Here is a 14,335-nt window from a genome sequence, read left to right on the forward strand (position 1 = left end):
TTATTCGTTGCGTAATACGATTTAATTCTGTTTGGCTTTGAAATTAACATGCAAATACTTTTGAAACTAACACTTTTACTGTAAAACTTCAGTAAAAACTATTTTTTCAATTACATTTTCATCAGTATTGCATTGAATTTTGATTCTATGTTTGGACTTTCGTAATGACAACGCAACGTATAACTGCCCATGACTGGATTTTGTTTCTTTCTCTCTATTAAATAAAACAACTTTTTTAAATGTTTGGCTCTGAGATTTGTTAATTGTCTTTGCAAAAGCTGTTCTAACGGGAAACTGTTAAAGTTTTAATATGAGTGGCATATCAAGATCTCCTTTGTTGTCTAATGTTATCTGCGGAAGATGTACTACATTACCTTTCTTGGATACATTCTTCTTGCTATGGTAATTCGTGGGGTGGAAGAATGGATGTTGTTAACGGTTGTAGATATTCTTCAGGATATTGAAAGTTGATGTTTTCATGTTCCGCACAATCACCACCAACTGTTTCAGTAGAGTCTATTGATACGCATTTAACTAATTTGCCATGTAACCGATCGACATTTTTTGCATTAATTCTTTTGACTTCATCGTTTCTTAGTGCTAGGAATACCCGTGTACTCATTTTTTCTGTTGATAACCCTTCGTGATGAAATTCATCATTAAGATTTGGACATAATACGTTTTCTTTAATTGGGAACTTAAAGTGAGGAAAACGTTAAAATTTATAAGAGCTGAGAGAACAGGAACTGTGTCTGTCAAAAGCCTTCACATGAATGAGAGGTGAGAGTACTGTGTGCGTGGTTGAGTATGGTTGAGAGGAGGGCATGACTTGAAAAAATCTCATGGCCAAAGTCTCGTCTCGCGGGACTTGAAAAAATCTCTTGAAAAAAGTCTTGTCTCATCCCAGGCTTTTTTTATATAATAGAGAGACAGATATATGACATTCATCTGTAGACAGAAAAAGTAAATATCAAATAAATAATCATAGATACACCAAGTCCATACTGTTGAACATAGTATGCAGAAAAATAATTCCAGAATTGTTTTTTCTTCATTAGAAATTTCACAGGAATCTCAAATATGGTTTGATGGAGACTTTTACTTTGATTATGTCATAAAAGAAAGCTATAGACGGAAAGAAATGATGTTAAACTACCTGAGAATAAACAGTCAATCTCAAGATGAAGGAGCAGAGTTGGAACTAAAGTTTAAGATAAGAAGAATGAATGGCATTCTACTTTATATCAAGGGAAGTAATGGCTTCACTGTGCTAAAGGTATGTCTTTTTATTTTTCCACATACTCGTTTGCAATAAACTGCCACGGGGTAAAATATTAAAAGTGTCCACTGATACTATTTTTATTACCTTTTGTAATTAATGCTGCTTTAATGAGCCTCAAAATATATTTTGTTGTTTTAAAATTAGTTACATTTAAGTATTTATTTTTTTTCTGATCTCCATGCTATTAACTATGACCAAATATTCTCTTAGTATTATAGCAACAGCATGTTATCACAGAGGCACAAAGTCACAACTCTACCCTTTACCATAACCTGCTTGCTTACCAAAAGCCTGCTTAGAGTTCTTCCCATTACAAGTTGGCTCCAGCTTATTAAAAAGAAGCAAAAAACAAAATACCAGTCCTCATTCCACTAGAAACAGAAATCTCTCTCAGTCTTCATCCCCAGTTCTGAATATAACAAATAACAGTAGCTAAACAGATTTCCTGCTGCATGTCTAGTACATTCATCATCACCAAGCACCAGATCAGTTCCATCTCCTTCTTCAAGTCCTGCACCCTCTAATTCTTCATCTCACTAGGTGTCAGCACACACACCATCACTATGCAGTAACCATCTACTGTTCTGGCTCCATCATTTGTTGTGCACTTATAATCAGAAGGACCAGCTAAGTGCTGATCTTGTCATCCTAAACCATCCATCAGGAAGACCACCAGTGCTTGGCTGTTTAAGGCTCAAACAATGGTGACCTTAACAAGTAGACAATTGAATGTGGCCATCTGTTTGAGGGTGCCAACAATGAACTGACATCTTATCCAAGTTTTTTCCCTGCCTTGAGTCCCATGTTGCCAAAATAGGCTTCAGTCCCCATGGCTCATACCTGAATTATGAGAGTTTGAGAATGAATGACTAAATTGATGAAATATTACATTACACATAATATTGACAACTTTTACAACAAGCAACAGTAACAGAGAAAAGTTAACATAACAATAATGTTTTTAGAATGCTATACAGTAAATTTTATTTTCAAATTATTTTTGCACAGAAAGTAGAAATGTCAATTCATTAAATTTATATTTTATTACAGTTTGTGCTTCAAAAAGAGATGTGTTACTGTAACCTAATTATATTTTCCAGTAACAAAGTAGTGTAATACATTACAGTTTAAATTCTTTTTTTTTTTTTAATCTAAATATTTTTATTTTATTAATTTTCATTGTAATCATTCCATACAAACAGATCAATTTTTAACTCAACAAATTTGAAGACAAATCAAACCCCACCCCTGAGAAGGAGAGCTTAGCTAAAGGAAAATTGCTTTAAGCTTTTTAATAAGGCAACATTAGACAAAAGAAGGGGAGAAGTAAATATCTATATAAATAAGAGATGGAGAAGGGAGTTAAATGCAATAATAGTTAATTCTCTTATTCTAAAATAATATTGATTAAATCCTGCCATGTTCTGAAAAAATTTTGTACAGATCCTCTAACTGAAAATTTGATTTTTTCCAATTTCAAATAATATAAAACATCAGTTTCCCACTGACTTATAAGAGGAGAATTAGGATTCTCCCAATTTAACAAAATAAGTCTGCGTGCCAAAAGTGTAGTGAATGCAATCACCGTTTGCTTGTCCTTCTCCAATTCCAGTCCATCTGGAAGGACACCAAACACAGCTGTTAGTGGGTTAGGAGGGATTGTGATACTAAGGCTGTCAGAGAGGCACTTAAAAATTTTTGCCCAAAATGATGTTAGTTTGGTGCAGGCCCAGAACATGTGACCCAGTGAGGCAGGAGCTTGGTTGCAGCGCTCACAGGTTGCATCCTGGCCTGGAAACATTTTGGACAGTTTTAAGCGAGACAGATGAGCTTGATATATAATTTTTAGTTGAATAATTCTATGCTTTGCGCATATAGAACTCGAGTGAATTCTCTGCTTTGCTACCTTCCACTCCTTTTCTGATATATTGATTAAGAGATCTTCTTCCCAATGTCCTCTTGGATCTTTGAAAGGTAGGGACTCTAATAAGATTTTATATATTGCGGAAATAGTGTTTGTTTCCTCGGAATTGAGCAGTATTTTTTCCAGCATTGTGGAGGGTGCAAGGTGGGGGAAATCGGGCAATTTCTGTTTAACAAAATTTCTAATTTGAAGATAGTAAAAGAAATGTGTAGCTGGGAGGTTAAATTTTGAACGTAATTGTTCAAAAGATGTAAATATGTTGTCTATATAAAGATCTCTGAGCATTTTAATCCCAAAACTTTTCCAGGTATTAAAAACTGGATATACTTGCGAAGGTTGAAAGAGGTGGTTCTCTTGCAGAGGTGCCACTGATAAAAGATTTTCCATCTTAAAATGCTTCCTAATTTGGTTCCATATTCTGAGTGAGTAAAGCACAATTGGGTTATTAGTATATTTGCGATAACTTTCATTTATTGGAGAGCAGAGCAGGGAATATAAAGAAGTACTACAGGATTTTACTTCTATTGCGGACCAAGCCTGTGTATGTTCATTTATTTGTGTCCAGGTTTTTATGGCTTGTATGTTTGCTGCCCAGTAATAAAACTGAAAATTAGGTAAAGCCATGCCACCTTCTGCCTGAGGTCTTTGTAGGGTCGCTCTTCAGATACGTGGGTGTTTTGAGTTCCAAATGAATGAGGTTATTATTGAATCTAACTGTTTAAAAAACGATTTATTGATATATATTGAAATGTTTTGAAATAAAAAGAGAAGTTTAGGAAGGATATTCATCTTAACAATGTTAATTCTTCCGGCTAGAGTGAGATGAAGGGTTGACCATCTATGCAAGTCTTGCTTAATTGTTTCCATACAGACGCCAAAATTTTGTTGATAAAGAGCTTTATGTTTACTTGTGATATTTACCCCTAGGTATTTAAACTGATCTGCTATGGTAAAAGGTAGGGTGTCTAATCTAATATTATATGCTTGTGAATTCACTGGAAAGAGTATACTTTTATTCAGATTAATTCTAAGACCAGATATCTTTTGAAATTCTGTTAGTGCTGTTAAAACAGGAGGGACAGTGTTTTCTGGGTCCGATATATATAAGACCATATCATCTGCATATAGAGAAATTTTCTGTTCCAGTCCTTCTCTGACAATCCCCTTTATCTGATAAGAATTTCGGCAGTGAACCGCCAGTGGTTCAATAGCGATTGCAAACAACAGTGGCGACAAGGGACATCCTTGTCTGGTACCATGTTCTAGTTTAAAGTAGTCTGAGCAAATGTTATTAATACAAACTGAAGCTTCTGGACTGGTATACAGTAGTTTGATCCAAGCACAAATATTCGGGCCAAACCCAAGTTTAAATTCTAGTAGTCATCACATTACAGTTACCGACTCAACTAGGATTTGTTACATTCATTTTTGACAAGGCAGGTAGCTCAAAGTGCTTTACAAAATGTCAAAGAAAAGATTGCATAACAAAGAGAAAAACAACAAATTTTAACTAAACTATTATATTAATGAATAAATTAAATATCAAACCTAGTAAATAAGAATAAATCAATACACACCTATACAAGTGATAGATAAAGTGGAGTCCTTAAATTTTGGACTCTTCTCTCTTGATGATAATGACATGCCTAACGCTATGGTCAAATGGTCAGGATGGACAGAAAATTTAAAAAAAAAACAGCTGGCCAGATGCTGGGCAAAAAAACAAATCTGCAGGGGTTCCAAGGCCAAAAGACTGGGCATTTAACAGATTACTCCCTTCCTACCAACATGCACACTGTTGGCGCTACTGAATGCCACATCTTGTCAATATACAGCAGTGTGAGTGACTGAGGTTCAGCCTTTCACATGGATAGGCAGCTTCCTTGAGAACCTGGTAAGGTGTGTGTGTTCGCAAAAATCAGTCGGGGCTTGATTTTACCATGTAATTTATGATATTTTATAATGTTGGTCATATAAGTCGAATGCGAAAAACTCACGCTATCGGTCCAAGAGTTTATGATATGCTAACGCCCACCTGAGAGAGTAACCACGGAGCACACTGCCTTTTTTTTCGTATGTATTGTGCCTACGTGACCACACGGTAATACCCAAACTATTCCGAAGCGATGTTTGCACTGTTTTGTGTTTTTTGGATCTCACATCCTCATACATCTTTATCGTAAGAGCATCCCTTATCTACGATGGAGCGTTTGATCAGAAGAAAATATGGAGATGGTTTTAAATTAAATGCCGTTGAAGTAGCGAAAGAAATTGGTAACTGCGCTGCTGCAACAAAATTCAATGTGTCTGAGAAACTGGTGTGAGATTGGAGGAGGCAAGAATATGTAAAAAACAAAAACAAAAAAAAAGTGTCACATTTTTGAATAAGTCAGGGTCTGATTTTTGATCGATTTTTTGGGTTTCAAGACCCAACTTATACACGAGTATATACTGTAGTAAATTTCCATTATAAAAACTGGTGGATATCATTTGTTAAAGCATGTGGAAAATGTGTAATGGTTGTCAAAAGATACAAAACGTTACAACAATCTAAACAAGAACACTTACTATTCAGTGAGTGTGAAGGCACTTCAGAGGAATGCCATCTGAGCTACCACTGTTTAAAAATGAAACTGGTTGGTGATATACTTTATGGTTACTTGGGCAGTGTTGCAGCAAACAGAACAGTTAAGATGTTTTTTTTTTAATTTAATATGCAGCAATCATTTAAGTTTAAGGGAGTGTAGTGCAAGCCAAGCCATTTACCTGTGAAAATGAAATAATACGCACACTCATAACTGCTGTTAATTTGGGTGTCATCCTTGTACTTTTCTAATGGTACATACTGTAGGTGCTTTGCTTTAGAGAGTGACTTAAATGTAAAATAATTAGTAATGTGATTAGTTTTTCCAAGAAGTAATGAGAAAAGTAATCCTGTCACAAATTGACAGAAGTAATTAGGAGTCTGCAATGGATTACTTTCTTTGAATAACTACCCCTCAGAAAGTTGGGTTTGGAAAATGAAGTTTTTCACTCTGTGATTCCAACATTTCAGCTTTAATTTACAAATCTGATTGTGCATTAGTTCTCATTGCATTTCCTAGTCATAACTGTTTAACCATTTCTGAGGGTTTGATATTGTTAATAATATTGGATAGTTCTGTATTATAAATTTAGAATTGTCCATTTGCTTCTATTTTTGCAGGTAGCCAGTGGAAAACTACAATACATTTATCATAATGATTCATCTGGCAAAATGGAACATATTTTTAGTGAGTTAAGACTTCAGACTGATCACTGGCATATTCTTAAAGTGGTGAGAAATGGAATACATGCAAAGCTCTTCTTGGATGATGAATGCTTTATTAATTTTACTAATCCAGCCCAGGATTTGATTGGACTTGATACTGAAAGGATTTTTCTTGGGGGAATGCCATCTGAGCTACCACGGTTTAAAAATGAAACTGGTATGTGATATACATTATGGTTACTTGGGCAGTGTTGCAGCAACAGAACAGTTAAGATATGTTTTTTACATTTAATATGCAGCGATCATTTTAGTTTAAGGGGGTGTGTGCTAAACAAGTTGTGAAGAGTCTGTTCATATTGTAGCTTTGCTTAAGAAATTGTTCTCAGTGGCCCCTTTATAAGGTACATCTTATTCATAGCATTAATAGATTGCTCCTCCAAACGACCAGTCATGTGGCTTCAACTCAATATACAGCATCGTCATGCTCAGGAGGTTTTGCTGTTGTTCAACCAAACAACAGAATTTGGAAAATGTATGATCAAAATAACCTTGACTGTGGGATGATTATTGGTGTCAGATGGGACAGCATCTCAAAAACAGTGGCCATTGCTGTAATTGTCATGCACAAGAGTTTCTAGAGCTTACCAAGAAAGGTATGATAAACAAAACCAGACTGTGAACGATAGTTTTGTAGGTGAAAACAGCTGAGAGAGGCCAGTGGCAAATGGGTGGACGCAAACTAAAGGAAAAGCCACAAATTCTCAAATAATAGTTCTTTACAATAGATGGGTATCTCTGAACACACAATGCTCTGGATCTTGAAGTATATGATGATTATTAGCAACACCAGCAGAAGACCACAAGTTCTTACCTCTGTTAGGTAAAAACAGGAAGAAACAGTGAAACGATTATTATCAGAACTTAATGACTCAGGATTTGAGAAAGGTTATCAGGATCTCATGAATCTCTTGTTTTTGCTGCAACAGGTTCTTAAAGGGTCATAACTTTGTATTGTGTCAATGATACTGGCTGATGGTGGTTCTGTAATAGAGTAAAACATATTTCCTTAGCACAGTTTAGGCCTCTTAATATCAAATGAGTATCACTGAAATGCTACTGTGTACGTAATAACTGTTAGTGACCATGGCCATCCTTTCATGACCACGGCCTACACTTTTTCAGATTGATTATTTCCAGAGTATCGTGTGCCTTTTTATGTCTTGTTACAAGGAAAGGCAGATTGAAACATTGGGATGACCAGGGGTCTCATTTATAACAGCGTGCGTAAAATTCACACTATAACATGGTGTACGGACAAAAGTGGAAATGTCCGTACACACAAAAAAATCCAGATGCATAAATCTGTGCGAACGCCAACTTCCACGTTCTTCTGCTCCATAAATCCCGGTCAGCATCAAAAGTAACACACGTGCACGCACCTGCTATCCTGCCCTAACTCCTCACAGAATTATGCCTCTTTGAATATGCAAATCAATATAAATAGCCCTTAAACTCAGCCTTCTGTGAAAAGACAATTGCAAAAGCACGGGGGAAAATAGAACAATTTCAGCGAATACCAAGTGGGAGCAAGGAAAAATTTACTATTTGTTGGTTTAAACAGTGATATAATTAACAAAAGGAAGTTGATCGAGTGACAGAGTGTCAGAGAAACTTGAAAGTTCAAGTTCACAAAGATGCACAGTGCCCGAAATATAAAAGAAGTTGTCAGATGTCAAAGTCGCCGTGAAAAGGCGAGTCGTAGCCTACCATCTGAGTGTCATATGAAAGCTTATTAGGGTACAGAGAAAAGAAAAATAAAATAGGGACACAGTGGGAAAAAAGCTCAAAATGCCAACTTTAATCTTGAAATTTCCACTTCAATCATGTAGTTTTTTTGTCATTAAAGTAGAACATCATAAATTTAATCTTTAAATCGTTTAATTTACTAGTTTCTCAAATACCATCATAACTAAAGTAGCACGTTAAATGCTTTGTTTTGTATGTGTTCTATGTGCTCTGTGTGTGTGAATCACTACTTGCTTCTTAAACTGACTTTATCTTCCTCCAACAGGACACAGAATCCATTACATTCGTGATATTACAGCTCTCTGAATAATTTAAATACTGAGATGTATACTTGATATCATTTTCTTGATGATAGGAATTAAAGCATGTTATTAAACATGGGAACACGGTGGCGCAGTGATAGTGACGAGCAGGCGCATCGTCCACAGATTGCGTGACCTTCGATGAAATAATTTATTGCAGCAGTACTGTCTCTTTCAAACATACTAACCCCCAATCATGTCCTTCCTTTTCTTTCTCCAAGTAACCAATCGCCACACAATCAGCTCTGTAATAGACTTTAAGCCATCTGTAAGCTTAGAACTCTGAATCTTCAAAACTTTTAAGGAACATTGAAATATCTTCATAGTACATGTTTAATTATTCTATCCATCTATCCATCCAGGGTCACGTCAGCCCTAGCAAGAATACAGCGATAGGCAGGAACAATCCTTGAACTAGCTAGCGCTGCGCCACTGTGTCCTCACATGTTTAATTATTAACAATATAGATTATTTAAATGACGTTAACATTTTATCTGTATAATGTAATAAACATATTTCATCTTAAAAATGATATTGTTATCATATGTAAATGCGCACTTTATAAAGTGGCGCAGGTTGTGCAATATTATAACTGTATCGCAAGTTTACAGTGAGGTAATTGCACTTATAAGTACAAACAGTTCTATAAGGAGCACTTGATGGACTGATTGAGTGCGTTTATAGTACTTGTGATGAAACTGTTTTTGAACCGCAAGGTCCGTACAGGAAAGGGTCTGAAGCGTTTGTCGGATGACAGCAGTTCAAATAGCGAATGGCTGAGGCAAATTGTGCTTGATTCTGTATACCGGTAATTCTCTTTCCGATCTGCTGCTCTGAGTGGTGCAGTTAGAGTGAAATGGAAAAAGATGATCCGCTGTGGCAACCCCTAACGAGAGCAGCTGAAAGTAGAAGAAGAAGGTGCAGTGAGAGTAACAACGCTAAAGCAGCTATGGTATTTAGAGTAGTTTGGGCTTTCCGTGGACCATTATATTGTTACAGGATAATTACAATCAGATGTTTTAAACTAATGAACAATATGCGGTTAATTTCAATGATTCGATGTAAAAAAGAAAGGGAAACCACACTGGAACAGTAGCACTGCTTTGACTCTGGGTGCCGCCAGTTTGCAAAACCAAGCGGAGAACTTGCGTACGCCAGGGTTGGAGCTACAGTGAAAATGTGTGTGGCTTTATGTCAAGTTTAGGTTTTACTTGAGTGTGGAAACGGGCTTACGCAACATTTTTGTGCGGACGCACTGTTTATACATGAGGCCCCAGGAGAGGAAAACATTAATGGAAACCAAAGTTGAAACCAGAGGTTTGTCCTGACGTTCTGCGCTACCAAAATGCTAATCAAGGAATCAAAGTAAGAAGACAAATACAAAGAGTCAGGAACCAGAAAATCTAAAGCACAAGACTTAAACACACACACAAGAAGGACTCATTTTTGGCGATATTAACAAACACATATAATGACTTGTCTGATGTGCCTCTTTTTATATTGTCACATCAATTACATTAATTATGAAATTTCCAGAGACATGCTCGATTGTAACCAACAGCACGTCATAATGATGGCAACTCAAATTGGCAGTGCCCATAAAAAATAAAACGGCAACAGAACCAGCACGATTATTTCATTAATACCTGAAAATAATAATAATATAAGAAAATATGTACATAAAGTTTGAGGCAGCACTTCAGAAAACCCAAAATGGGAACAGCTACAGTATAACAATGAGAAGTTATATTTTTTGGTAATGCTTTAGTTTAAGAACTGCAAAAATGCATCTGTCTCTCCTTTACTATTATGTAGCAAACACTTCTTTGGGTCTTCATAACACTTACAAAGCAGCAGTAAAGTGTTGGTTTATCTCTACAATGTAACCTACTAACTTTATTTGGAGTGGTCTGAGGGGGCTTAACTGAGACATATTTCTCTTGATACTTCATATTTAGTATAAGACCTGTGAATACTTCATGTTATCAAGTCGTTTTACCAGCATGTCAATACCCCACACTGCATAGAGATGAATAACTGATCTACTGATGTTTTATAAGTGTTACGAAGACCAATAGTTACATAAGAGAAAATGAGTAATAGATGCATTTTTGCAGTACCTAAACTAAAGTGTTACCAATTTTTTAAAACCATTGAATCATAAGAACAGTGACATAAAGAATGCACCATTTTAAGCTAGTTCTACAAACATAACAGTGACCTCGGTTTGCTCCAGTGGTCTGCACAGACTCCAATGGAGTATTTGCAGAATGAGAGGTTCACAGTGTGAATGTGTGCTAAAGAAATCTACAGGAACTGCGCTCGATTCAGTATGGAACAAAATCTTGCACCTTGCTGAATCCATGCCTTGAAGAATTCAAGGTCTTCTGATGACATAAATAGACCATAAGTGGTAATAAATTGGTGTACAATAATCCCTCCTCCATCGCGGGGGTTGCGTTCCAGAACCACCCGCGAAATAAGAAAATCCGCGAAGTAGAAACCATATGTTTATATGGTTATTTTTATATTGTCATGCTTGGGTCACAGATTTGCGCAGAAACACAGGAGGTTGTAGAGAGACAGGAACGTTATTCAAACACTGCAAACAAACATTTGTCTCTTTTTCAAAAGTTTAAACTGTGCTCCATGACAAGACAGAGATGACAGTTCTGTCTCACAATTAAAAGAATGCAAACATATCTTCCTCTTCAAAGGAGTGCGTGTCAGGAGCACAGAATGTCACATAGATAGAGAAAACAACCTCAAGCAAACAAATCAATAGGGCTGTTTGGCTTTTAAGTATGCGAAGCACCGCGGCACAAAGCTGTTGAAGGCGGCAGCTCACACCCCCTCCGTCAGGAACAGAGAGAGAGAGAGAGAGAGACAGAGTTTGTTTTTCAGTCAAAAATCAATACGTGCCCTTCGAGCTTTTAAGTATGCGAAGCACCGTGCAGCATGTCGTTTCAGGAAGCAGCTGCACAAAAGATAGCAATAATCTTTCAGCATTTTTAGACGAGCCTCCGTATCGTCTAGGTGTGCGAACAGCCCCCCTGCTCAATCCCCATACGTCAGGATCAGAGAAAGTCAGCGCAAGAGAGAGAGAAGAGTAAGCAATCTAGCTTCTCAGCCATCTGCCAATAGCGTCCCTTGTATGAAATCAACTGGGCAAACCAACTGAGGAAGCGTGTACCAGAAATTAAAAGACCCATTGTCCGCAGAAATTGCGAACCAGCAAAAAATCCGTGATATATATTTAAATATGCTTACATATAAAATCCGCGATGGAGTGAAGCCGCGAACGGCGAAGCGCGATATAGCGAGGGATCACTGTATTCAATACATTGGCCACATAAATGAGTGACATGATTTAATATAAAACAAAACCCAATTGGCAGAATAAAACACATGCATGCAATACACCACAAACATGGCTCTGTCTTTACTGAATATGCTATGACCCTATGGTATGTACCCTCTTATGGCACTAACAACAAGTTTTCAGTAGTGCCTGTCCAGACATTAATAGTCCGTGGAATGTTAAGATTTTGTGTAACAAGATTATTTTGCAGACTACTATATTTTTCTGTAGCGTGCAACAGTTTATATACTAGATGTCAACTATTCTTTTTCACACTGGATTGACTGCCTTCATGCTCATTCAGTTGTTCCTAATTTACTGTAAATCTAACACAGTATTGTGAAACTTTGCAACACATAATAACTTGATATTCATTTTGGCCATCGGAATAATAATATAAACCTTTATTGTCATAAAAGTGAAAACAAACAATAAAAATAAGCATGCTGATTGGAATAAGTTAAAGCTTATCAGACAGCTGTGCTATAGACTAAAGATGTCCCCTGCTTCCAATAAGCCTGTGATGTGAGACATGAGACGGGCCCTGTGCTGCCCCTCACCAGGCACCGGCTGTAAGCTCGAGCCGTAGGCTGCATTTAATCTGCCATCTGCTCAATGCATTCATCCTCGGTGTAGCTGCTCTGATTTCTACTTCATTTGATTTTATGAGAGGTAAATGCATTTAGAATGTGCATTCAAAAGAATGGCTCTTTTTATATAAACTCACTTGTTCAAGTATTAAGTAGGAAATATGGGACCAATTTGTGGATGTATTTTTATAAACCATCATTCATTCAATCTATGCATGTGTGCTGTTCAGAAGAGTCTTTGTATAGCCATCACTTGCTCCTTTCCTCTTCATCTCATGGTAAAGTTAAATGTGATGTAAGTTGGCTTGACTGGATCATAATTTACAGATTACAATGTGTTTAGTCATTTCTCTACTTCTTTTTTCTTCTTCTTTGTTTCCTCCTTATAGCACATCCATTTGGTTTTCCCAACCTATCGATTTTCAATTTTTTTCACTTCCTGCTTCTCAGACAGTTACCCACCTCATTGACTTAATTCTTCTCATAGGCACGTTAAAATTGTACCACATAGGACAATGCTGTCATTGGCCCACTTTGAATCCATAAAACTGACACTTGATTCTTTCCAGTTTCACACCTCCGGCGTGTTACACACAATCAGTAGGGTCTGTCTAGTCCGAAGCCCTTGTCACACTATATGACATTTCCAGCTGTTTTCAGCCACAGTCTTCATCTACATAATCTTAGAGGGATGTGGACAATCGCGGCACAGCCTCATGACAGGCAGCTACAGTATACAGTTTGTAAGATCTCCAGTGACTCAGTCATTGTGCTGTCTGATTTTATCACAAGTCATGAACTGAACTCCTGTGTGTGCAAGAACTGACAACCAATTAGCGTTCAGCTATAAGTACAATGAATACAATGTGCACAAACAGAGACAAGCCCAATCAATTCCACAAGAAAAAAAAAGAAGAGGAAAGAGCAATAGTTGCATCATGAAGAGAAGAAAAATTAGTTTTCAGGATTGTAAAAACAGAACAGAGGCTCATGAAATTTTCAGTTTATTTGACACCCCGTCTTTTTTATCCTATGACAGAACGAAGGAAGAAAAAAGAAGCTCCAAATGTGCCTAAGGCCAGGTTTATACTTCACGCGACTTGACGCATGCTGCAGCAGACGCTTCTGCTACTCAAGCGTTTTACTGTTTATACTTGCGCGCGTACTTTACGTACATCTGGAGGAATCCACCAGGTGGTAGTGTGAGATATTATCACGGTGAGAACAGGTTCGGCTTCTTTGTGTTGTGAATTGCCTGGAACACCCATTAAATTCCGATGCCACCTTACCACAATATCTCTGAAAAGGATGTTTAATGATTAAATCCATCAATCCAGGGATGTGTCCATCAATGTTCCCTCTAAGCTGAGCTCGTGAGCGATCGCTCACACGAATTCAGAGCGTCGCTCATACTTCCCGCACGATCGCTCATTCCGACGGCGTCGCTCGTACTTATCGCACGATCGCTCACTCTGACCGTCGGAGTTGGTGCTCATAAATATTTGGCTTAAACAAAATGTCGCTCATAAACAATGTTTTTTGCTCACTATATGCTACTCCTTAGAGGGAACATTGGTGTCCATTCCAGCTAGCATTGGGCACGAGGCAGAAACAATCCCTGGATGGGGCCTCAGCCCATCGCAAGGTGAATACAAGCACACACATACACTAGCATCATTTTAGTGGCACCAAATCTGCATATCTTTGGAAGGAAACCGGAGCACAATATGGAAACCCAGCAGGAAATACCAGCGACGTGACTCCTTGCGAGACAGCAGTGCTACCGCTGTGCCACCGTGTCACCACCATGTGTGTAATTA

At 37.4% G+C, this 14,335-nt stretch overlaps 1 protein-coding gene across 1 annotated transcript in view; it reads left to right on the top strand.

Annotated features, from left to right (window-relative positions):
• Nucleotides 1–14,335, top strand: part of LOC114650928 (protocadherin Fat 4) — a 163,036-nt gene that overhangs the window by 119,671 nt on the left and 29,030 nt on the right. The window contains exons 14-15 of the mRNA XM_028800871.2: nt 1,059–1,276; nt 6,412–6,673. Of these exons, the coding sequence (XP_028656704.2) occupies nt 1,059–1,276; nt 6,412–6,673 (480 nt within the window). The remainder of the gene's footprint in view (nt 1–1,058; nt 1,277–6,411; nt 6,674–14,335) is intronic.

This window comes from Erpetoichthys calabaricus, chromosome 4 (genome assembly GCF_900747795.2).
Source record: "Erpetoichthys calabaricus chromosome 4, fErpCal1.3, whole genome shotgun sequence".
NCBI lineage: Eukaryota > Metazoa > Chordata > Cladistia > Polypteriformes > Polypteridae > Erpetoichthys > Erpetoichthys calabaricus.